Source organism: Heterocephalus glaber, unplaced genomic scaffold (assembly GCF_053883595.1).
Source record: "Heterocephalus glaber isolate CG9 unplaced genomic scaffold, H.glaber_assembly_v1.0 deba00000943, whole genome shotgun sequence".
NCBI classification, from domain to species: Eukaryota; Metazoa; Chordata; class Mammalia; order Rodentia; family Bathyergidae; genus Heterocephalus; species Heterocephalus glaber.
In genome coordinates, this window is record NW_028258175.1 from 14241083 (window position 1) to 14266564 (window position 25482).

Consider the following 25482-nt stretch of genomic DNA (forward strand, 5'->3'; position numbering starts at 1 on the left):
CCTATGCTGGGCAAACAGGGAGATGTCGGGTGACAGGCCCTGGACACCACACCTCCCTCACCTGCACGAAGAAGTAGATGAGGCCCAGCGGCGGGATGACCACAGCAGCGATGGGGGTTGCCAGCAGGATGAGGATGCAGGAGCCCAGGACGGTGAACAGGGAGCCCATGAACATCTTGATGACCTGAGGAATCATGGAGTCCACCGTGTCCAGCTCCTTGGAGAAGCGGTTCACCAGGTTCCCGCTGGGGGTGCGCTCAAAGAAGCTCATGGGCGACCGGAGGACGTTGTGCAGCAGGTCCAGGTGCAGGCGGCGGGAGGCAAAGATGCCCCCGATGGACACCGTCATGGAGTAGCCAAACACGGCAACACCTGCAAACACTTGCGTGTGAGGCTCTGTGGTGGGGAGGGGCCAGGCAGGGGCTGAGCTGCAGGAGGAGGGATGCACGGAGCAGGCAGGCCGGACTCCCAGCTTCCCAGAGTGGCAGTGCACTAAGTACCTGCAGAGCAGGGCGCTAGGCCTTCACACCTGTCTAAATCTAGGGACCCCTGGGTAAGTTCTACTGCTACCTGCTTCAGATGAGAAAATGAAACCCAGACCAGCGGATTCTGCGCAAAGCGTATTTAGCAGATGAAAGCAGAGTGGGCCTGGGCTCCAGGCTCCCAGCCTTCACCCCTGGGCCTTCGGCAGTGTCCCAAGCTGTCCACCTGCGTGGTCCAGGAGGGCGGCACCAGCCGCAGTGGCCACTGAGCACTGGCCGAGTGGTTCATTCAACCCAAGAACTGAATGGTCAGTTCTCACTACCTGGAATTCAAACAGCCACCAGAGCTTGTGGCTGCAGAGCAGACGCTGACTGTGTGGGCCCAGGTAAGCATCATACCCTCTCTGCTCTCTGCTTTCCCTCAAAAAGAATTTGCAGGCCACAGCCCTTTGCCCCACTAGTAGGGGAAGGGGAGGTTACCAACTGAGAAACTCAAGAAATGCACATCTGCTCTTCTGTTAATAGCTTTTTCCAAAGCCACTTCCTAGTGATCATGACTCATCTGAGGCTCCTCCAAACCACCCCCAGCAGAGTGCAGTTCTTTCCAGGCTGCAATGCGGTAGGTGTGGAGAGGCTTCCCCGGTGGCTGCTTTGATCAGGAAGAAACTCAGAGGCCAGGGTGAGAATGGGAGGGTCTCGTCTCTGGCCAACACTGCCAAACACTATCTCTGCCACTTGCTAGTTTGGGGACCTTCCCCAAGTCACTTAACCTCTGAACCTCAGTTCCCTTATCTGTAAGATGGGGACAATGACATTTACCTTAGAGCACTATTGAATGCCAAGTGGCAACGTGCCTGCCATACAGAAGTGCTCCAGTGTGTCAACCGTATGCATTTACTGTACACGCTCACATATCACAGACACCGGACAGGTGCAGGCATACCCGCAGTTTCTGTGAGCACATACGCAAAATCCCATGTCCTGCACAGCACAGCCGCTAAGGGTGTGAGCCCCTGAGCCCAGAATGACTCATTCAGTACCTGCTCTGCCATGCATTCGCTATGTGACTCTGGGCAACTGACTTAACCTCTCTGGCCCTCACTTTTTCTACTGCTGAAAGGGGGAAAATAATAGCTCCTCCCTCATGGGATTGCTGTTAGGATAAAACACTTTAGCACATGTAGCAGAGCTGAGAGTGGAGCCAGGCACCGAGTAAATGCTCTGTTGTGTCCGGGTACCTCCATGGGTCACACAGAAGGCAGACGACAGAATTCTCCGTCTCCTCACTGCTGACTCACCCTGGCTGCTGTGGGGCTGTTCTGTGCACCCTGGAATATTCAGCCTTCAGGTGCCAGGGGCCACAACCCACCTCCCCTCTGGATGGGACAACGAGAAATATCTCCGGGTGTGGTCCCGCATCCCCAGGGACAGCACCCAATAAACCTGAACCTTTGCACAGCAGGCCACTGCTTACAGAAGACTCTGCAGGAGCCCCATCAGGCAGCAGAGCAATGGGACAAGGGGCCTCCAGCCTGCACAGCTCCCAGCGGCCCCTGCTCCCAACTTTCCCCATCTGGAAAATGGGCAAGGAGCTCACCTCCCTCCAGCCTCCTCGGGGCCGAAGAGTCAGTGTATTCGAGAAGCATTACCTCTACAAATGCCTGAGGCCCTGCTATGTGACTGATGCTGCTCACCTGGGTTTGGCTTGGTTTTGGGGATCCATGCAACCTCGAGCACTTAGGGGCCCAATTCTGTAATCAGACGTGAAGTGATTACAGGGTGGGATGGTGACACCCACCTTGTGCGATGCCCAGAGCTCCGTAGACGCCCAGCCGGACATTCGTGTGCTCCTGGGTCCCGTTGACGACACGGTCGTCCGTCCACAGACTGAGCCAGTAGTTGGAAGCCAGGGAGGAGACGTGGTTGCACAGGAAGAGGAAGATGCTCAGGAAGGAGAGGAAGAGCCCGATCGCCTTCATGTAGTCCCAGTACACCGAGAGCTGCACCTAGGGGCCGCGGAGACAGCAGTTGGGGCAGGGTCGGCAACATCCCTAGCTCGTTTCCACCCAGACCCACACCACCCTCCCTTCAGTCATTCGACGGAGGAAGCCGTCAGAGGACAACAGTCAAAGCCTCTGCCTTTGCAGAGCCTCCAGCCAAGGGGCCACACATGTTGCCATCCAATCATCCACGGGGTAAATGCATGATCGGAGAAAGGCTATCATGGGTGTGCAATTCCAAAAGTATTAAACTGCACACCCTAACCTAACCCCCAGGGAGGGGGTATCAGGGGAGGTTTCATCTAAGGAAGTAACAGTAGGGAGTTCACCAACTGAAAGTGGAATACTTCAAGTGGAGGGAGCAAGTGCAAAGGCACGGAGGCAGGAGGAAGCACAGCACCTTTGGGCAACTGGAAAGGGGCAAAGGTGGCTGAAGTGAGAGCACGGGGTGGAGAGGAAGGTGAGGTTGGAGGGGGAAGTCGCACCCGGGTCACCCACGGTCTGGCGATTCAGGTCAGGGTTCTGATCTTCACTGCAGGACGCTCAGGAAGCCGTCAGAGTTTTAGACCAAGGGTAAGGTGGGACACGCTGTCTACCAACCAAAGCCAACCGTCACTGCCACTGCACAGTCGGTGCTGCCCGTGACTCAGCACCAAGAACCACCTCGGCTGGATGCCCACTGCTCGGTGCTTGCTGAGCCCTTCAGGGTGACACCGGGGCTAGGAGACACCTAGCGGCCTGATGCCAGGGGCAGGCTTCCTAGTTTAAGCCAGGCCCCACCCTAACCGCTCCAGGTCTCCCTTCCCGCGTGTGTGCTCACTGCCGCTTCAGGCTTTGCATGCTTCCATCTGGAAAATAAGAATCATCTGACTGCAGAAGGCAGGGAGATCGCAGGTCTGACACACAGCCGTGGATTTCATTGCTCCTGTCCAAGCCTCCTCCTGGCACTGAAATACTCAGGGTGCGGCCTCCAGGAGCAGGCTCAGAAGGGTGAGCTTCTTTCACCACCTGGCCTCAGCATGCAGCCGAGCGGCCTGCCGGGGACCCTTTGCTTGGGGGAAGTGGAATACAGAGGTGTCAGGGCTCAGAGAGCACCGGGGAGTGTTGAGCACGGCTCCACTCTTGTCCACCTTTGGCAAGTGTGAGGCTCTGGCCTCACAGGTCCTCATGTGTAAATCGGGGGTGACCTTGCAAGCTGTCTCCGGCCAACTCGGGGACTAGATGAGGATCACACAGGTCTGCAGCTCTGCCTTTCCTTCCCATGGGTTGGGTCTGGGCTAACTTTTCTGGCCACTAGGAGGGTAGTATGAGAAAGGAGAGGGGACACTACTGTCACCTCTTGCCCTTGGCCAGGGCCCTTAGTGTGACAACAAGACAAGACACCCAGGGGCAGAGGCTGCCAAGAGGCTCTAGCTACAACTGAGCAGAGGTAAGAGAGGGTGCCTGTGAGGCGGGACTGAAGAAGATACAGACAGGACGGAGACGTGGGAAGCTGTAATGTTACAACTGTACTTCTAAGGAACTACAGCTTCTGGACATAATCAAGTTACACAAGGTCACGCTGCCCACCCCCACCTGCTAGGCAAATGACTCCAAAATTCCTGAGAGTCTTACGAGTCAAGGTATTGCCTCTAAATTCTCCTGTAAGCTGACCAATTCCACAGACTTCCAGCCCCAAGACCACACAAATTCCCCCAGACCATAAGCACCTGCACCCCTTTCTGGGGGTGCTCTTTGATTCTGCTTAATACACCTGCCTGTGCCTCCCGTGCTTGCTGTGTGCTGCAACACTTTTCTGGGATGAAAGTGGACACGCCTACTCCATGGAGTGGGGGCAGGCTGAGGGTCCCCTATCTTCTTTTGGGGGACCTTCCTTAGACCTCATCCAGTGGCCCCTGACCCTGCTCAGTCTATTCCTACCTTTTGTAGGTGTTTTGGTTTTGTCTGTGTACTTACTTTCTACTTATTTTACCAATATGATTCCCCATTTTGGGGAACATGGGAGGTGGAACCTAGGGCCTTGTACAGCTCCATCACCCAGCTATAATCGAGGCCCATTTTTGTTGTTACATAACCACATTTACTTCTTAAAGTAAACTCTGAATTGCTACTGTAAATGGAAAATGACTGATGCTTGCCCGATCAGATGATGGCAGGTGATCTTTAAAAAATACAATGAAAGGAGAGATCCATGTTGGGTGCTAAGACAGGCTAGCCCTCAAAGGAAGCTTTTATACTGATGTAATCATAAAGGCTGAAACAGACGCGAAGAGCGAGCACTGACCACGTCAGATCATGATGTCGAGTGTGTGCTGTGTCTGCACACAACCTGAAACCGCCTCTCACACATCTAAAGCGCACTGCATGGGAGGCCTGGAGCTAAAGGGTCCAGGTTGCCTAAGCTTGGGGAGGCCTCAAGCTGCTCAATGAGAGGCGGGAGTCAGGGCTCCACCGCCAAGTGCCAAGCCTGGAGCCCAACAGCAGGATTCAGAGCTGCTTGCCAGCTGTGACCCTGGGTAAGAAGCCACTCAGTCCCTCTGGCCTCAGTCGCCGGCACCTGGATAGGCTCATCATCAGGGTGCAGGTGCTCATGGAGCCCCCACATCCCACACACAGCCAGGGCTGTGCAAACCTGGTGTCGTCCTTCCCGAGGAGCAGGCCCTCACCTGCCCCGTCTGCGCCTTGTCCGCCTCCATCAGCTTCCAGCTCTCCTCCTGGGCCCCGGGTTTCTGCAGCTCAGTGGCGCTGGTGTGGTGCTTGCTGGCATCACCGCTGTAGGAGGAGGAGCTGCTGAGCTGCCTGGGAGGCAAAGCACAGCAATGTCAACCAAGGATGCCTCGACAGGCACCACGCTGGGGCTGCAACAGGGGCTGCCAACAACGCACATGCCACGCACATGCATGAAGATGCACACGTGTGCCCACATATCGGCCCCACAGCCGTGAGTCCTGGGGAAAGGAGTTAATGGCCCCCAGAGTCTGCACAAAGCCGACGACCACAGGCACACGGAGTGTTTTCTGCACAATGCCTGCATGAAGAGATGGTTCTGGATTCTCCCAGGGGCCTCTGGGGCGAGTCCAACCCTCTCCACCCCTCTTCTACATCCATAACGTAGGAAGATCCAGCAAGTTGGATACTTATCTTAGTTTTTTCATTTGGTTTCAATTTTTGGATGCTTTTTCATGCTTGGAAGATGACCTAAGATCAGCCCTTTTGATTTATTTTTATCTTTGTTTTTTGGAGGTCAAGTCTAATGCTTTTTGGTAACTATCTGCATGTAATTTCAAATTTATAGCAAAGCTCCAAAAATACTATGAGAGATTCTGTACATCCTCTACCAGACTCACCCGTTCCTCCCATTCTGCCCCCATTTGCTTTACCCTTTAACCATAGGTATCATTCTCTTGGAATATAAATACATCAATTTCTGAATTCGGCGTCATTTTATTTTCCATGTTAAAATAGTTTAACGTTAATGCCCCAAAATACATAAACGAGATATGCTCACCACCCACAATAACAAATGGTCCCGCTATGGTCTGGACACAGCTTGCCCCCCACCGACTCGCCACAGTCTAATCTTCACAATGCAGTATTTCAAGGTGGGCTGCCCGAGGCCTTCGAGAGGCGACCAGTTTGCCCTCAGGAACGTGTTCGTGCATTCACGGGACTGACAGGGAATTTCAAGAGTGGATCTACTGTGAAAGCCCGTTTGGCTAAGGCCCCTCTCTGGCCCTCCTGGTGTCTCCTACATGATGCCTGACCCCGGCTGGGACTCTGGTGTAAGAAGGCCATCACTGACACAGTGGCACATTCTGGAGGCTGAGGCAGGAGGATTCAGAGTTTGAGCCCAGCCCGGGAAACTTAGTGACTTTGCAAGACCCTGTCTCAAAAACAAAAGCAACAACAACAACAAAATCAAAAACAAACAAAAAAAACCCTTTTTTTTTTTTTTTTTTTGGTACCAGGGATCGAACTCGGGACCTTCTGCTTGTGAGGCAGGCGGCAGAACCACTGAGCTAAATTCCCAGCCCCCCATTTTTAAAAAAAAGACTGGAGATGTAGGTCAAGGGTTCAATTCCCAGTACTGCAAAAAAAAAAAAAAAAAAAAAAAAAAAGCCATCATTAGATTTGGTCCCTTGTCCTTGGTCCGGAACTAAGGCAAAATAAATCTTTCTAAACTTTCCCAGTCTGTGGTATTGTGATTAGATACAGAAAAGGGATCATGACAGTAATATTCTGTCTTACTTCCCTTAACTCTAACTCATTAGATAGCTCCTGATGACACAGACAAAATTAAACATGAAAAAAATTTTCCTCCTTTTTTCTCTTCCCTTAACCTTAAAACCCAGTTTTGAAGTTGGTGTTCTCTTCCTGTATTTTGCATACTTTATCACCAAGGTGCACATCCATAAGGATATGTGTGTTTAATATGCAAGCCAAGAATTTTACACTTTTCGTTTTGGTTAAGAAGCCTCATTCAGAGCTTCATGCATCATGCGATGCTCTGGGCAGTGGATGAGCTGGCACCTCAAGCCCTCCTCGGCTGCCACAGCAGCCCCTCAGGCCCTCTCCGATTCCAACGGCCTCCGGTTTCATGGAGACCCTCTTAGACCCCCTCAACACAGGCACAGCAAGCCCATGTGCCTGCTGGCCTGGGGGACACAGAAATGAGGAAAGGGGAGACAGCAGACACTCAGGCAACCAGGGAGTCAAGTCCACAGGACGACAGACCTAGCTCCAGCCAGCGCGCTGCGGGAACACCGTGCCTGTGGTGGCGGGCCTCTCAGTGCTCTCATGAAGCTGAGGATCAGAGCTATTGATGAGAGATTATAGAGGCCAGGTAAGAGGCACCTGGCTTTCTCCAGTAGAACCTTCTAGCCTCCACGGGTCTGTGTATCACCCGCCCAAGATCACAAGGGCCTAGGGCAGGGGTCCGGGGTGACTCATCCCTGGGCTGTACCCCCAGAGCTGGGTCCCCTGTTAACACTTCCGGAAGGGATAAGCCTTCAGCACCTCCCTCCTTTAGACTAGGTCCCAAGGGGCATCTTTCCTCACCCTGGAGGTCTGCTCAGAAGTCTTTGGCTGAGGAAATGGGGGTGCAGAAGTGGACCCCCCAACACAAAAATATAAGTGAGTGCTCAGAGAGCAGCAGGAAGGAGAATGAGGGCCACTCTGGGGACACCCAGAAAGGTGTCCAGAATCCAGGCAGGGAACTGGGGCTTCCTGCTTTGTTTTTTGGGGTTTCTTTTTGTTTTGGTCCTGGGGATCGAGCTTGGGACCTTGTGCCTGCAAGGCAGGTGGCAGAACCACTGAGCTAAATCCCGGCCCCTACTTGCTTTGTGCTCTAGGACCATACAGGTTCATACGTCTGGGACAGAAGGCCTTCCGCCTTCACCTGCTGCCTGGGGTCTCCCGCTAGCCTAAGCTCTGGGGATACTACTGACAGCAAAGGCCACAGGCCACATCTGTCGAGTGTCCACTCTACACCAGGCACTGTGTCAGCTCTGCCATCTTTGCTCCCTGCTGACTCCAAAAGCAACCACAGGTCCACAATCCTCTCTCCAACACTGGGGGACAGACATGCTCAGTCTGACTTGTCCACTTGACAAAAATAGTGTGGTGAAGGTAGTGCAGGTGACAAAAGCCCAGGGATCTGGGGAAGCCCCATAATCACACGCACAGATACTTCCGCAGTGAGAGGCAGGAACAGCTCCACCAAGAGAAAAGCAAAGGTTTGCTGGGCCTCAGGACAGTTCAGATTCTGCCGTGAAATAAGTGTGCTGCACACTGAGGTTTAACTCTACCAAGTAAATCTTCTACCAAATGAGTCTCCTACAAGCCCACTTCCAGAGCTCGGGGGCCTATGTCACTGCACTCACTTTGCAGATGGAGAACCCTGTTCCTGGTCCCTGAACTAGGAAGCAGTAGGGCTGGGATCTGAACCTGGCCAGCACCTTGGCTGTTTTCATGACCACGGGGGCTCCGGGGCGGAGACAGTGCCAGACTCAGAAGAGGGACTGTGTCTGGATGAGGAAGCCCTCCCGAATGGAGCACGCAGGAGGACAGGAAGGCCGGCCCCACACTTGAGGCGGCACTGCCCGTCTGCTGACCGACTCCAAGATGCCCTCCGAGGGACTCTGTCTCCAGACACATGCCCTCTTGCCACCCTCGCCGGAGGTGTGGGCGTCACCCAGCTGTCTCTTTCACCTAGGGATCAGACCCCGACTGCCGTCTTGGTCTGTGTGCTTGATCAATCGGGCATCTGAGCTGAGGCGTTCTGAGCAGCGGAACTGGAGGGCCTCCAGGTAATGGCCAGTTAGGAATGGAGGACACAGCACCGAGCTCTGCCAAGAGCCATGTGAGCCTGAGCCTACACAGAAGACTCCAGCCCAGACCATCATGCTAGCTACAGACTCCTAAGAGACCTTGAAGCAGAGGACCCAGCTAAGCTGCACCTGGACTCCTGACACCCAGAAACTGGGAGGTGATCAGCTGCTTGCTGAGTTTGTGGACTGATCCAGCCAGTGGTCTGCGGTCTTAGCCCGCTCCCCTCCATGGCACCCTCCAGCAAGTTCCTGCTATCACCTGTCCCTACATCTCAAGACGACACCTAGGTGTGGACCATGAAGTGCCTCACTCACAGCATGCTCCGCACATGCTATCCAAGAGTTCCAAGACACCTGGCCACCACCTGGACTGCTGTGCCAACAGGTCAGGAAACACTTCCGCCTGCCCCATAGGACAGCGTTGAGCTCAGGAGGGAACTGCAGGCACCGCTCTGACAGGCACAACCGTGCCCATTTCCTTCCCAGCCCCATCTCTGAAATCACCCACTCCAAAGAGGCAGAAGTTCAGGCCACCCCAGCTGCCTGGCACTGTTCACATGCACCATACTGTGTCTACCCTACTACAAGCCCATCTGGTAGGAATTACCATAAACCCCACTTGACAGATGAGGAAACTGAGACACAGAGGCTCTGCAACGAAGCCTGAGATGCCACTGCCAATCACCCAGTGGCTTCACCACTGCTGTAAAGCAGTGGAATGCAGAACTTAGACCAGCTCAGAGGCCGGAGCTGGGTACGAAACCAAGCTCAGCTTCTTTCTAGCTGGGTGACCTGTGAACAGCGCTCAGTTTGCCCACCTATGAAATGGAAATATGACAGCAACTACCTCCAGTTCAACAGACCATGCAGGGCCTGGCTCCTCATGGTGCATAAAACATAGCAGGCATTATTAACGTGACTGTTTTTTAAACACTGGGAATTGAACCCAAGCCTTGTGAATGGTAGGCAAGCACTCTACCATCTATACATCAACCATATCCTCTGTGTCCCCCCACTGTTTTGAGACAGGGTCTAAGTTCTCCAGGCTAGCCTCCAAACTGCAATTCCCTTGCCTCTGCCTCCAGAGTAGCAGGGACTGCAGGCATGGGCCACCACACCCAGCTCATTCTATTTTTAATCAAACATTGCTCTGCAGAGCCTGACCACTGTAGGCCCTGTGAGTGGCCTGGACAGAGACCCACACCACGCAGGGAACGTGAGTGTCAGGAGTGGGGAGAGGGGTTTCAGTTGTGAGGCCTGGGAGAGTTGTGCAGTGGACACGAACAGAACCAACTTGTGCTGTGGGCCTCCAGAAAGTGGGGTCCCAGAGGACTTGGATGGGGGCACAGAGGGCCTTCTGGGGGCGGTGGCCGGCACCCTGTCCCTCCTCTCCCCACCCAGGCGAGCAGGGCCCTGCGCTCACCTCTGCAGCTGCCTCCCAGTGGTGTCCGTCACCAGCATGCCGTTCTCCATTTGCTTTGGCTCCTTGCCTGGACCACTGATGCCTGTCACCCCTGGCAGGAGAGAGACGAAGGACACGACTGGTGTTTAGGAGCTGATCAGAGCCAAAACTAAAGACAAGAAAACCGCCACCTCGGGGAAGAGTGGGCAGGTAAGCTGGCTGCCAGGAAAGAGCTGCTTTGTGAGGGCACAGAAGGCTCTCCCGCCTCGGCTGGGGGCTGGGATGGCTACAGGTGAAGGTCCCGGGCTTGGGCAGCTGCCCTGTGCTGGTGGTGATGAGTAAAATCCAGTCTAGTTCACAGGTACATTTAGCCAGCGGGATGGGGCTGCAAAGGATCACACAGAGCCCTCTGGTGGCCAAGCGGTCCAGGGGTGTGTGTGTGTGGGGGTGTGTGTGTGTGTGTGTGTGTGTACGCAAAATAAAAAACAACCAGTCGACAAGGGCGGCAGGCAGTGAGGAGAAGCCCCTGCAGTGCAGGGTTAATCTTTTGGTGGACAGATCCTTAGGCCCCAGGAAGTACTTCAATATGTAAACTGAGGAGCTCCTGCACAGCACCCCACCTAGACAGGCCCCAGTCCCAGAAGGATCCACTCAGGCTCAACAGAGATCCCCAGAACAGCAGCCAGGACAACGACGGCTGGCAGTTTTGAGGGGAGGATCAGCACTGTGCTGGGTGGAATCAGTCAGCTCTTTGCATCTTTAAGCCTCAGTGAGGTCAGGGAGGTGTTATGACCACGCCCGCTCTGCACCGATTTCCTCCTCCTCTGGGGCCAGGAAAGAGAGGCAAGTACAACACAGAGCAGCACAGGGCTGCCCTGGGAGGAGACCAGGAGAGAGGTCACAGATGGGCTAAATACACTGCCAGCAGCATGGTCACAGTGGCCCTGGGAACACGATGGTGTGACATGAGTGTACACAGAGTGCAACAAGCCAGGCTCTCAGAGGTGACAGCACAGGGAGTGTGGGCAACACTGGAAGGAACAAGGGAGCCGGGGATGGGTCCCAAGATGGGGCAGGTGTCTTAGCCAGGGATTCTCCATCACGGCTGGGAATAACTCTCCGAGGGTGAGGGTGCTGTATAAATGAGCAGATGCCCCGGTCCCCACAGGGACTTGGAGCTGGGGCAGAGGCAGGTGGCCCAGGCTCTGGAGCTGCTCTCTCACTTCCTAGCTGTGCACCCTGAGGAAACGGGAAGCCTCTGGAGCCTCAACTTGCACATCTGCAAAACACATCAGTAGATGCCAGCGTCAGAGGCAGGGGGCTGAGATGGGATGGTGTGCGGCCCCGGGCACAGCCAGTGCTCTGGAAGAGGGAAGAGTACGGTGCTCACACCGCGAGCATTTGTCAACGCAATCTACGGGGAACTCTGGACACGGGAGGGCTGGGGATCACTGCTTTAAACATTCTTTGAATGTCAGCTTCTCTTCTTCTTGAATAAGCCACAAAAACAAAAGCAGCCCATCATCCAGGAAGGAAGAGTGGTAACAAGCAGGCCTTCCCATCCCATGCAGCCACAGGCAGTCAGTGCTCAAACACGTCACTGGCAGCCAGGTGTGGCACAGCCACCACTCGCCATGCAGGACGCCCAGCCTGAGAGTGCCAGGCTTCAGAGACGTGCTCTGCCCCAGCCGGCTGCCCTGGCCACCCCTCTGTAAGTCTTGGCCTTACCTTCTCTGCTCATCTTTCCTGCAGCCCACCGGCTCTCCAGAGGAACTCCACAGGTGGTCTCCTAGGCTGCCTCACCTTCCACCCACTTGCTGGCCCCAGGCTGGCCTCCAGCCGGGGTCTGGAAAACCCGACTCTGCCGGGGGCTGAGGGTCTCACGGGAGGGACAGCAACAGGCCGGCCTGCCACCCACCCAGGCAGGCCGCCCCACGGGTGCTGGGCTCCCCCGGCCAAGGATGGCCCTGCCCGGGTCCCCAGGATTCTGCACTGTATCAATGGCCGAAGGAGCACAATGATCCTAGCTGGTCTATCCTCAAGGGTCTATGCAGATTCCCAGACTTCCCAATCTTTGACTTCGGCCATTTTCTAAGGTGGCCAGAGTCAGCATCTTGTCTGCAAAGAGCCCTTGGTCTGGACCCTCAGCCCCACACCACTGGGTACAGGAGCAGCAGGGACAGCCCAGCCAGCGTGGACTCTGCTGGCCAGCACCCTGCTCATCCCCACTGCCAGTCACCCTGCATCAGCTGGCCTGGGCACATTCCAACCACGCTCGGGAACGTGTCTTGGTGTCTTTCATCATCCACCCACTGTGCACCAGGCCCTGCACACTGCAGTCAGCGACCCCAGGACAATAAAGCTTAGCCAAGGCCCAGGTGGCACGCCAGAGCTGGGGAAACCCAAAATGTATCCTCAGCACCACCACAGAGCTTGGAGGTGAAAACAGAGACATTCAAGGCCCCTTGCCAGGCATGCAATGACAATCCTGGTCCATCTACGGCCTCCATCTACAGTCTATAAGCACAGCTAACTGCGACCCAGGCGCTACTGACCTTCCTCCTCCTTGTCCACCACTTCGCTGCCTGGGAAGTCACAAGATCCGAGAAGGTGTTAAGAACCCAAGCAATACCCTTCCCCATGCTTCCCTGAACACCCAGAGGGAATGGATGGATTCTCTCAGAAGAGTGAGGGGCCAGCACTGCTGAGGGGTCCCCCTATTTGTGCCTCCCAAGCACACTGCCTGAGACCGGCCCCTTTCTCCGAAATTCCTGTCTTTGAACATCAAAAGAGCTAGAAGCTGAGCGTGGTGTCGTGGCACAGCTGTGATCCGGGCACTAGGGAGCTGAGCAGGAGGATTGCGAGTTCGAGGCCAGCCTGCACTACCTAGCAAGACCTGCCTCAAAAACACCCCAAACAACAACAACAAAGAGCTAGAAAATTAATGCTGCAAAACAATTTTCCATCTTTTTACCTGCCTTCATGGCAGTGGAGGGAAGAGATTTGCAGAGGGGTAGGGCAGGCATGAAGCTGGGAGGAGGCACAGGCCTCAGCTCCAGACACACATGGCCTTAGTTGCTGGAGGACAGACACTGCCCTGAAGAGGAGTCCACACCCATGGAAACTTATACGGGGACAGCTGCACAAGGACCCCAGAAAGGGGGACGAGACGGTGACTGGGCTCCGATATCATCCCAGACCCCCCAGAATGGGCTCGGCCCTTTTCTGGGCTCTCACAGGCCCGAGGCTCCCACTGCCGCCTCACTGACCACCAGGACGCCCTCTGTCACTTAGCATTTGTTCCCCAGCAGACGATGGACTGGTCCTTATCCACCACTGTACTCCAGCACGGGACACGCCCTGGACAGCTCTGGGGAGGAGATCTACTCTGCGGGGTGGCTTGGGTGCCAGGCGGTCCTGCAGCACACAGTAGTGCCCTTGTGGACATAGCGGAGGGGCGTGTGGACAGCCCGACAAGTGGCCAGCTGTGAACAAGCAGAGCTGACCTTCCAGTGCCACAAGGACATCATGCAGCTTCATAACCTCTTGCATAACCTCCCGTCTCTATAAAGCTGGCTTCCAGACTGGCCCCCAGAGAAACTGGTAAAATTAGCTCACGTTTTCTTTTAATCTGGGATATTTATGCAGCTTTATTACAATCCAAAACCATCTGACTCATGGGTTTTTTTCCTCCCCAGTACTGGGGATTGAACCCAGGGCCTTTGTGCTGAGCTACATCCCCAGCTGTTTTTATTTTGAGACAGGGTCTCACAAAGTCATTAAGTTGTCCAGGTGAGGCTCAAACCTGTGATCCTCCTGCCTTGGCCTCCCAGAGTGCTGGGCTCACAGGCGTGTGCCACTGCACCTGGCTAACAGTTTACACAGGGGACATCCTGAACAATCAAGGTGTGATCTACTCACTCTCTTACATAAGACATAATATCAAGTGTCTACTTTGTGCAGGTGCCGTTCTCAGTCCTTGGGGATACAGAGGCAGCCACGGGGAGAGAGAACCAGTAAACAAACCACAGACCCTGAATTTACTGCCAGGCGGTGTGGTAGGTGCGACAGAACATAAAGCAGGGTATCAGGTGGCGGGTCTCTGGTGCCGGCAAGCCAGGTCTGTCCCCGCCCTGAGCCCCAGAAGTGCAGCCCGGGCAGAGCCAAGCCAAGCTGACAGCATGCACAGCAGCCTTTCAGAGGCTGTTTATGCCAACGCTGCCTTCGCTTGGGAAGGGTCTGGATCTCGGCCCGGCCTCCCTTGGGAGAAGAATTCAGCTCACTGCTGTGCAGGCGACATCTCGTTTTTGACCAAAAACGGAATTGGCTGGCTGTACCACCCAAGCTCTCACTCGAGCTGGAGCTACGAAAGTTGTCTTTCCTCAAAAGAGGATGAAACTCAGGCCCTGCAAGGGCTCAGAGGACCTTGCAGTCCACTCACTGCGAGGGGGCCCTGGGGATTCAGGGAAGGAAGAGGGCAGGTGGGCAGGTGCGGGTGAGATGCGGTCTTCCCACCAGCCCGACTTCCCCCGGCCTTTCTCCCTGGCAAAGTGGGGGCTGTTCCACGAGTCCTCTCACGGCCCCAGCCTGCCTGCTTTCTCTGTTATGGAGGGGCGGGAATGCAATTAAGTCCTGAACTGTGTGAGGTTTAGCAGCACTGCCGGGCTCTGCCCAGGGGATATCTGTAGAAACCCCAATCCAGGGGAGACGGCAAAAAAACATCTCCTCCAGTGGTCAAATGCCCAGTGTCATGACTGTTCACCGTGGGAAATCCCTGACCTGGGCTGTACGTTCCTGAAGAACAAATGCAGCTCAGTGGTAGAGCACCTGCTGAGCAAGCGTGAGGCGCAGGCTTCATCTCCAGTACTGTGGAAGGAAAAAAAGAAGAAACCAGCCAGGTGCGGTGGCACAGGCTTGTAACCCCAGCACTCTGGGAGGCCCAGGCAGAACTGCCAGTTTGAGCCAAGCCTGGGCAATTTAGAACTTCATGTGATTCTGTTTCAAAATAAAAATGTAAAGGGTTGGGAATATAGGTCAGTGTGAAGGCCATGAGTTTCCCCAGTACTGCAAAAAAGCAAAACCAGACAAAAAACAAAACCAAAGTTATAAAAATGTTCTTTACTTCTCACGTATGCACGTTAATAAATTGCCATCCGAAATAAGTACTAAATAGATTTCCCAGAAACCAGTATAGTAAGCATCCATTTTCATCTCACTTTTGCCATAACACTAAGAACCATCCCCAACCAACACTGCCTTCAGCCTGGGTGTTAGACCTCAGGAATCCAACCAGAGAACGTTTCCCCTTTAGGAGCCAAAAATGTGGCTCCACAGACCCAAGGTCACTGGTTGCAGCTGGCCAGGGGTGAGCAAGACGGGGGCGGGATGCCAGGGCTTCCAGATGGGGCCACCTGGTTTGAGGCCACAGGCTGAGGATGCCGCGTGTCCCACCTGGCCAGAGAGGAGGTGGCTGGCCTGGGGACGTGGGCACAGAGGCACTTGGTGGTAGGTGGCATTCTTATCACCAAACTAAGTGCCAGTGTACACAGAAAATAATAAAGAAACGGGCCACTTTCAATGTTCTGTACAAGCTGCTTTGCACACGCTGGCAGCTGGAGAGGAGGGGCAGGGCAAAACTCAACCGAGCCGATAACTGAAGGAGGTTCCTTGGTCACCTGGGTGGAAAGGGGGGTGGGGACAGACAGCAGCTGAGAAGGAAAGACAGAGAGAGGCAGAGACAGACAAAGGACAGACCATCTTGGAAAAAAAGATTCAATTGAATCCATTCCCTCAATTTAGAAAGCAAAGCATTATTTTTACCTAAATGCAGCCCACCAGGCAGATCAACGAAGAGAAGTCACCAGGACCCATCCCTGGGGCTGAGAGACAGAGACAGGAGACCCTGCAGCAAGATGGGACAGGCTAGTCTTAAGGCAGAACTTCCCAGCTACAAGGGCCCGAATCTGTACAAACTCATTCCAGTCACAGAAATTAAAAGCTGAAGGGAACGTCAGTTATCACATACAGCAAACAAAACAACAACAACAAAACCACAAGCACAACTTTTCTCTTAACACACAAGACTCGGTGAAAGAAGCCAGTCCCAAAATGTCACACATCACGGAGTTCGTTTACACAAAAAGTCCCGGCTAAGCCGATCTATAGAGACAGAGAGATGAGTGGTCGCCTAGGGCTTGGCTGGCAAAAAACGGGGAGTGACTGCAAATGCGTACGGGGCTTCCTGGGCGGGTGAGATGACAATATTCTCACTGACGGTGGCAACGGCTACACAGCTCTGAATACACGAATGGTCACTGGATTAAGGGACTTTAAGTGGGCAAGTTATACAGCACACGAATGCTCTCTCAATAAATCACCGCTAGATTAAATTAAAAACCACCAGGAGAACTGGGACACGGTGGCACTGCCTGTAATCCCCAGCACTCTGACAGGCTGAAGCAGGAAGCCAGCAGGTTCAAGCCTAGCTTGGGTAACTTAGTGAGATAGTGGCTCAATCCCCAGTACAGTACCGCCATAAAACAAAGCCAAACAACAACAAAAAATCCACTAAAAGCCTCACAGGAAGACCCTAATACATGAGGTGCCCAAGACCAAACTTGAGGTCCGATCCGCCAGCAGCAGCTGGGAGTCCTCAGGGCACTCTTCCTTCACTCTTACCGAGGGGCTCCCCATGGGTTTAGACCAAAGTCCCCATCTTGAAGGCTGCGCAGGGGTGTCCTCGCCACCCCCCATGCCCCGTCCACCCTGTTCTGGCCACACCAGGCTCCCGAAAGTTTTTATACAGATGGAGACCACGCTGGTCCCCAGGCCTCTGTGCCTGCTGGTCCCTGAGCTTCTCCGCCTGGCTCCTTCCGCCTGTCACCTCCCTGTCTGAGCGGCCAGCCTGCCACCTCACTGCTCCCTGGCCTGTTCTCTGCTTTTTTCTTCACAATGCTTAATGGTACCATTTCACTTGCTTCTTGTCCTTCTCTCCCTCTAGACTTTAAGCTCCACAAGGACAGGGCTTTGCCTGAATCTCAAGCACTACTGTCTCTCCAAGACCTTGAAGAGTACTGTTTGAGGTTGACTTGGTCCCTTAAAATTCCTCTGTGGAAGCCCTCCCTCCAGCACTTCAGAATGTAACTATATTTAGAGACAGGGTCATTGCAGATGTACAAGGGGTGATCAAAATATACGGCGAATGTTTACATTTAAGCAATTGATTATAGTAAAAGACACTGCCATTAATCTCCCTCAGAATACTCCCTCTTGGGCCCGGGGATTTAGCTCAGTGGTTTCACCACCTGCTGCACAAGCGCAAGGACCTGAGTTTGATCCCTGGTACCAAAAAAAGAAGACTCCTTCTTGCTTTAAACACACATGTCACCATTCTAGCTAATCTCTGATGAAGCAGTCCTGGAAGTGCTCTTTTGTGAGTGTCTTTATGAGATGTGATTAAAAAAAAATATATGGTGAATGCTGCTGCCAAGTGACATCCAATGTAGAGGCAGGATCATAAAAATATTACAGTGTGTCCTCATCCACCTTATTCACTGGGCCTGGCACCTGTGTTATTTGACTCTTCCCCAAAGTCAAAATGACCATGAAAGGTAAACACTTTGAATTGATTCACTACATCAAGGCAGACAGCACAGTGCAACTAGAGACACTCGTAAAGGAGGTTCAGAAACCTGTAAGAATAATGGGATGAGTGTGTCCAAAGTGAGAGGGAATATTTTGAAGAGGGATTAATGGTAATGTGTCTTTTACTATAATACATTTTTAGAAATTTAAATATCCTCCCTATTTTTTGACCACATGTTGTACTTGTTAAAATGAGGTCATGCTACAATATAAACTGGTTTCCTTATGGGGGGATTTGGAGTTGGGGGGCTGTGGGGGATTAACTAATGGTCAACTTGCAACGCCCAGCTGAACTGAATCAGTGTGGTCTGGGCATGGAGGATCCACCTGAGGACTGTTATCAATAGCCATAAAAAGAGAACTGGAGGGGAAGATCGTGGGCTGTTGATTTTCTAGGAGAAGCTTGGTGCGGATGGTTTTCCTGATGCGAACTTGGGTGTTCTCATTGGAGGAAGAGCTCGGGGCCTCGTTGTCACTGGGAATGGCTGCTGTTCTCATCAGGGGAGCTCTGATCTTCACTGTGAGCATCACTTCCTGGCTCCAATGTAGATCCCTCAGCCTGGTGGTACAAATCCTTCATTCCATTGGCATAGGTTTTCTGGCTTCCACCACTGGCCTTTGGGCCTTCCAGGTGCAGATCCTCAATACAGACAAGCACGAGACTTGTCCACTGGCTGGACTCGAGGAGGACATTGCCTTGGACTCTAGGCCTTCAGCTGGACTTGTGTGGGAAACTGCTGGGATCCAGGCCCTCAGCTGCATCCTTTGGGCCTCTAGTGTGTGGCTAATCTCTTGCACTCCTTTGTATTTGACTTTTTGAGTAAATATCATAAAATAATCCTATAAATTATGTGTCCTGTATTAAATCTATTCCCTTGCAAAACCCTGACTACAACAGGGGCACCATGTGAGAGGAAGGCACATGAGAGAACATCATGTGAAGAGGAAGGCAGACCCCAAGCTGGGGAAGGCCAGGCACCAGCCCTCCCCTCGAAGCCAGGTCAGGCCTGCAACAGATTCTCCCGCATGCCATCCTCAGGAGGAGCCTCCCTGCCCACACCTTGATCTTGGACTGTGAGATAATAAATGTTTGTGGTTTAAGTCGCCCAGTCTGTGGTGCTATGTGACAGCAGCCCTAGGAAAATAATACAAGTACTTAACACAAAGTGAGAACTCAAAAAATCCCTCAACCAAATAAACAAACACCTAATAGCTCCTTTTTGGCAACCTCAGGGCCCCTTGGGCTGCTGGGCTGTACAACTCCAGGCCCTTCACACGGAGCTCGGAGTGGGTCTTGCCCGTGGGAAGTTGTACAGCCCGGCCCTGTAGCCATGCCCCGAGGACAGTTTATCTGTGGCCTGTCTGAGACAAAGTGCGTCACAGACACAGCCCAGAGGCCCAGCGAGTCTCTGCATGCCTCCTGCAAGAAGCAGGTCGGGGGGGGGGGGACAGGTGACCCCTCTTTTGAGCAGCACTGAAACCAAAGCAGGGTCCCCTAGACAAAAGGCATGGCCGTGTGGACCGCAGAGAAAGCATCACATGACATGTGCCCATCCATGTCAATTCAGGCCACAGCTCTCAGACAGGTGAGCGGAGGAAGCTCCGAGATGCCAGTGTGACCACGAGGACACAGCGCAGCCTGAGAAGCCCGCAACTCACCCCACGCTTGAACCAACTGGTGAGAGGCAGCGGGATTCTTACAAATCCACCCTGCCGAGAAGCCTCCAAAGTGCCCCAGAGCAACCCACTGTCAGATTCCAGCCTGGGGGCATCCCAGGCAAGGTGGCTGGGAATGGGCAGGTCTGCTGTGACCCGAGGAAGCCAGGGACAGCCATTCTCCCCGGGGCCCTAACAATAACAGCTACCACTTCAGAACACTCAGGAAGGACTGGGCACCGGCTGGGTGCTGTGTCCATTGGACACTGAACCACCACCCCACGCCAGGAAGCTGTTTCTGCTGTCACACTGCCTTATCAGCGAGGACACAGGCTGAAGGGTCTGAAGGACAAGTCTGAGGTCACAGAGCTAGTTAGAGCAGCAGGCAGGATTTGAAGCCAGGGCCAGTGACCCAAGAACACAGGCTCAGCTCTTGAGCCTCACCTGTCCGGAGTTTTACCACGCATCCTTGCCCCGTCTCAGTCTCAGTCTCTGCACAGAGGGACTATAAAATTATCAGTGTCCTCGATTTTGCCCTCAGGACCCCAAAGCTCATGGAGCCAAGGGTATTTTTAGGAAAGACTGGCTCCCACGCTTAGGTCAGCTGAACTGAGGCCTGGTGCTCTTGGGACATGAGATCTGGCCCTAAAGTATGCAGTCCCCTCCCCATCCAGCTGCTTCTTCCTGATGCCTGCATGAGCCCCCTTCCCAAGGTGGCTGGTGGGAACCTCCGAGAGGCACATGTGGCCTCAAGTCAGCACCCCGCTGCCTTACCGTCATCCTCTGAGGCCTGCTCCTGCTCCATGCTGGCATACGTGCGCAAGAACTCAGCGAAGGCCCCATCCCGGGCCAGCAGCTCCTGATAAGAGCCCATCTCTGAGATCTTGCCGCCAGTCATGACGACAATGACATCCACCTGTGGCAAGTAGCTGATGCCATGTGTGACCAGGATCCGAGTCTGCAGGGTCAAGCAGAAACCCAGTTACAGGAGCTCACACATGTGGACAGCCTCACAAGGCACAACGATGACTAAGGGAGGCATCGCCAGGCCTGGGGCAGCAGCACTCAAGTCTGAAGGCAGGGCACGTACCTGGGACAGAAGCAGGCTAGAGCCCGAGTCTGTGTGCCGGGGTCTGCCCTGCACAGGGGGATAGGCACAGAGCTGCGGAGCAGGGGCATGTAGCAAGAACAAGACCAACAGAGACCCCTACCCCGACCCCAGTACGGAGGAGAAATGAATAGGAAAAAAGGTGCACTGGATGGTGCAAGCACAGCCAAAAAGGGAACAGGTGGGGGCGCAAGTTTAACAGGGGTGATGGGGAAAACACTGCATGCAATGGCCTAATTTTTTTTTGAAAAGCCAACTCTCCTTGTCCCCCTTCCCCAAAAGCCACTATGAAATCTGTATATGTATATATATATTTTTTATTTCATTTATTTATTTTGGAGTGCTAAGAAGCAAGGGTATGTTTTATCTATGGATGTGGAAGTCTTGGAAGACATTCATTCAACTGTTAGTAGAAGTCAGCCAAGTCCCTTCTCACAGGGCCAGATGGTAAATGTTTCTGGCCTCACAGCCCTTACAGTTAGCGGGCAGCAGCTCAGCTCTGAAGCAGCCACGGTGACCCCTGAAGCACAGGTGGCTGCACTGCACCCCAAGAAAGCTTTATTCGTGGACAATGATGCTTAGACTTAATATGATTTTGGCATGTCACAAATCACTGTTTACATTTTTCCTGCCAACTTTAAAAGATGTAAAACCCATTATCAGCCTGCTGACTTCTGCACTCAAGAAAGAACTTAGAGGCTCAGGATGCAGGGACCCATGAATGGACCTGCACACACACACAGGCACACACATATCTATGTACTCTTTGATCTTGTTACCACGGCCATGTATTCCTTTGAAAACCTAAAATATATTTAAGAGCTTTTTGCACTGAATGTTAGTGGTGTCCACAGGACTGCTTAGAGCAGGGTACGTGCTATGATGCTGTCTATATAGATAGGTAAGACGTGATAATCCTACTTAAAAAGTTTATACACATAGCAAAATGACTCAAAAGAAACACAAAAATCTAAGTAGTAGGATTATGCATAACTGCTTTTGCTTTCCACAAGCTTCAGTATTCCTCCATGGGGATATGTTTTCATGAAGAGGTGGACTACTATGCCCCCTTCCCTCACTGTCCGCCCACCCCAAGCACAGGAGCTATTTCCTACCACATTAGGTGTCCTGGTGAATTTCATACTCCAAACCTGCATCACTCGGTCACCTCCGCCTGGAAGTGGAGCTATCTCAGTCCCAGGAGGTCACGGGTGGGATTTCCCTCTGAGAAGCCAGCCCCATGACTTAATTGGGAAGAGAGGCCACCTTTGGGCAGCGGATGCAGTGAATTCAAGTCAGTGCCAAGGACTTACCCTATAAAGACGAGTCCAAGGCAACTGCCTTGGGAAGGCTTCCAAGGGAAGCATGAGAAATGTGTTCAAGTCCAGTTTAAAAAATAAAAAAGCCTGGGAAGAGAACTCCTAAAGGGAGCATATCCTGGCTTAACCAAAGAGCAGGAAGGTTACAGCACCTTATTCTTCAGCATCCCTTTGGGGCCAATCACGTTTTCAAAAATGTGCTTCCCCACGTGGGCATCCACGGCTGAGAGGGGGTCATCGAAGAGGTAGATGTCTGAGTCACAGTACACGGCCCGGGCCAGGCTCACACGCTGCTTCTGGCCCCCGGACAGGTTCACGCCCTGGGAGACACAGCACAGAAGATGGGTGTCCTGGGAAACTGAAGATGCAGGAAATGCAGAGAGCTACTGACCGAGCTGCTGCCAGGGATGCAGAGGACCCAGCCAGACTGCAGGGCTGTGCCCCGGCCCTATGACAGCGTGAGGCATGAGAGGATGGCACAGCAGCAGGCCGGCCCTTCCCACAACAGGTGGCTCAAAGCCACTGCCATGCCTGGCTGGGGGAACGAAGTGGATACCTGCTGGGTTAGCCTGGCAGAACCCGAGATCCCTGGAAACTGTTTATCCTTTCCAAGGAGCTGCAAATTTATGTCAACTGAAAGAAACCATTCACCCAGTCAGAGAGCTGATGGAGCCGCCAGCCTGTGACTGGAGACAGACAGGTGGGCTCTTTGCACTCTTGCTTTTCTGGGGAGTGGCCGCTGCTTCTAAGTGTATGCTGTGAATGTGCACTGGACTGCCACCAGGGCACGGGGGCAAGCAGGCTGGGCCAAGGCCAGGGAGTGGGAACCCTGGGGCTGGGAGCACGGAGTGGGCTGGAGGGGCAGAGTGCGGGAAGGGAGCACAAAGAACAGCCATTTTTCAGAAGTAACCAAATGAATCAGGTGCAGTCCTGCATGCCTACAATCCTAGCTTCTGGGAGACTGGGGCTGGAGGATCCCAAGTTCAAGGTCAACCTGGGCAATTTAATGATTTAGAAAGATCTTGTCTCAAAATAAAGTGTAGCTTAGCAGCAGAGCATCACTGGGTTCATCTCCATTATGACATACACACATACATAAGAGACAAAAGGTAGCAGGGAAGAAGGACAAAGGAGCCTCTCTCTCTAATATTCTCTGGCTATGTGGCCTCAGGCAAGTCATTTAGCCTCTCTGGGCATCTTCCTTTCCTCACCCATTACATGGGAGTAACATCAAATCCCATGGGGGGGGGGAGTTGCCATGGCGATGAAATAGGAAAAGTACTCAGCACAGGACCTAGTGCAGAGCAGTGCTCCACGCATTAGCTGTTACATTATCACCTTTATTACTCATGTCTGTTGGCAGCGACTGTGGACAAGTGAGATGCCCACAGCCCTCCTCCCTGTGTCATACTTTCTGTCAACCTCGCAGCCATGTGATTGCAACAGTGGAGTGCCCCTCCTGTGATCTGCTTTGTGTGAGTCAGGGGCAGGCCATGCTGCTTCAGTTGTTCTCTTGGGCTTTTGCTGTTACAGGACAGAAGCTTCCCTGGGGCAGCTGCTGGGCCTCAGCCCAGGCCCCAGGAAGAGCCCACATCGGGTAGACTGAGCCAAACTCCCAGGGTTCTACTGGAACAAGCATGGAGCACAGCCTCCCTCCCAGAGGAGCCAGCCCGATCACAGTGGATCACAGCCCAAACACAGGACAGTCGTGTTCAGCGCTGTATGTCACTGAGACTGTGACTGTGTGCTATAGAGCCAGAGCTGCCTGATCCAGGAGCCTGGTGCCGATACCATACCCACCTTCTCGCCAATCTCGGTCCGGTCCCCGCTGGGCAGGATTTCCAAGTCTGGGAGGAGGGCACAGGCCTCGACGACAGACTTGTAGTGTTGTTCTTGCAGCTGGTGCCCAAAGAGGATGTTTTCTCGGAGAGAGTCGTTCTGAATCCAGGCCTGTTGAGGGACATAGGCCACCGAGCCCTATGTGATAGGTGAAGGGGGTGAGACAGACAGACAGACTCAGTCAGTGAGACAGCAGCCTACATACCACTTGCCAAGAGAACCCTACTGCGCATGACATTTTCATTACAGCTACTGCTTCAGTAAGAGGGAAATTGAGTCACACAGAGCCCATCTGAGGTCAATCACTGACTCCAATATCAGGAGTTAAAGAGCTGAAATCCTGCCGGGCCTGGTAGCGCACACCTGTCATGCCAGCACTCAGAAGACTGAGACACAGCCGAGGATTTAGCTTACTGGTTCCGCCACCTGCCTCGCAGGTGCAAGGTTCTGAGTTCAATCCCTGATACGATAAATAAATAAATAAATAAATAAATAAAAAGAAAGCTGAGACAGGAGGATACTGCAAGTTGAAGGCCAGCCTGAACTATATAGCAAGACCTTGTCTCAAAAAACAAATCAAAATGAAACAAAACAGGGCCAAAATCCTGATTGCTGAAACTGTAGTTATGTATTTAGTATTTACTGAATACCCATGACAGCAAACAAAAGCCTGCCTTCAGAAATTGGGCATCCCTCAGAGGGCCAAAAGAATCATCTGATTAGTGGGAAATGCTATGGGATAAAAACATACAAGGCCTTTAAAAAAGGTCCTTTAAATCCAGCTGTGGGGCGAATGCCCGTGATTCCGACACTCCAGAACAGTGGTGGTGAACCTATGGCACACACATTAGCGCGCTGCTTGTTATCACTGAAGGCTCTAAAAGGTTCACATCACTGCTCTAGAAGGTTGAGGCAGGAGGATGCCAAGTTCAAACCAAGCCTCAGCAATTAATGAGACTTTATCTCAAAAAAAAGAAAGAAAAAAGGGCTGGGGATGTAGCTCAGTGTGAAGGCCCTGGTTCAACCCCTCGTACTGCAAGGAAAAGAAAAAAGGCCTTTAAACACTGCCCATTTTCTTACTTTACAGTGCTCACCTAATTTGGGGCTTTGGGGAGGGAGTCCTTGAGGAGGTTCTCCCAGTGAAATTTAAGCAAAGACTTCTATAGCAAAATGGCTCATGTCAAAGGCTGTTTTGTTTGTATTTTCATGTGACTGAAGGCATCAAGAGTAGTACAGGATGGGGCTAGGGTTAAGAGAGTTTCTTTTATGGGTTTAGTAATACAAACACTGAGATTACTAGAATTTGTTCTGAACAAGTCAGAATGGTGAAGGATCAGAGTCTCCCAAAGAAGACAGAAGAACACTGAAGTCAGAGAAGCAGGGTTGAAGACAAGAAGTACTTGGTGCACTGAAGACACAGGAAGGTCGGGGGCCCGGACGGGGGTGGGCCCCACAGGGGGCAGACAGGCAAGAAAGAGTCAGGGTGGCCGGGCCAGCTCACACTGGGCTGGTGGCCAGACTGACCGCACCATCAGCCCTATGGGAGCCGCCAAAGATTCTTAAGCAATTCTGGGACAAAGCTGGGTGTGGAAACCAGGGGTCCTGACTCCTGATCTAAATTCCCAGATAAATGACCAAACTTCGGGCTACAATACTCTAACTTTTTTTTGAGACAGGGTCTCACTATGTAGTTCAGGCTGGCC

At 53.1% G+C, this 25482-nt stretch overlaps 1 protein-coding gene across 4 annotated transcripts in view; it reads right to left on the bottom strand.

The window, feature by feature from the left end:
• Abcc1 (ATP binding cassette subfamily C member 1 (ABCC1 blood group)) overlaps window positions 1-25482 on the bottom strand; it is a 139356-nt gene that overhangs the window by 14955 nt on the left and 98919 nt on the right. For all 4 annotated transcript variants that reach the window (XM_087209181.1, XM_004855790.3, XM_021237215.2 and 1 more), the window contains 7 exons: window positions 23741-23917; window positions 22093-22260; window positions 20288-20471; window positions 10235-10325; window positions 5149-5281; window positions 2281-2488; window positions 62-372 (listed from right to left, as the gene is read on the bottom strand). In XM_087209181.1, the coding sequence (XP_087065307.1) occupies window positions 62-372; window positions 2281-2488; window positions 5149-5281; window positions 10235-10325; window positions 20288-20471; window positions 22093-22260; window positions 23741-23917 (1272 nt within the window). The remainder of the gene's footprint in view (window positions 1-61; window positions 373-2280; window positions 2489-5148; window positions 5282-10234; window positions 10326-20287; window positions 20472-22092; window positions 22261-23740; window positions 23918-25482) is intronic.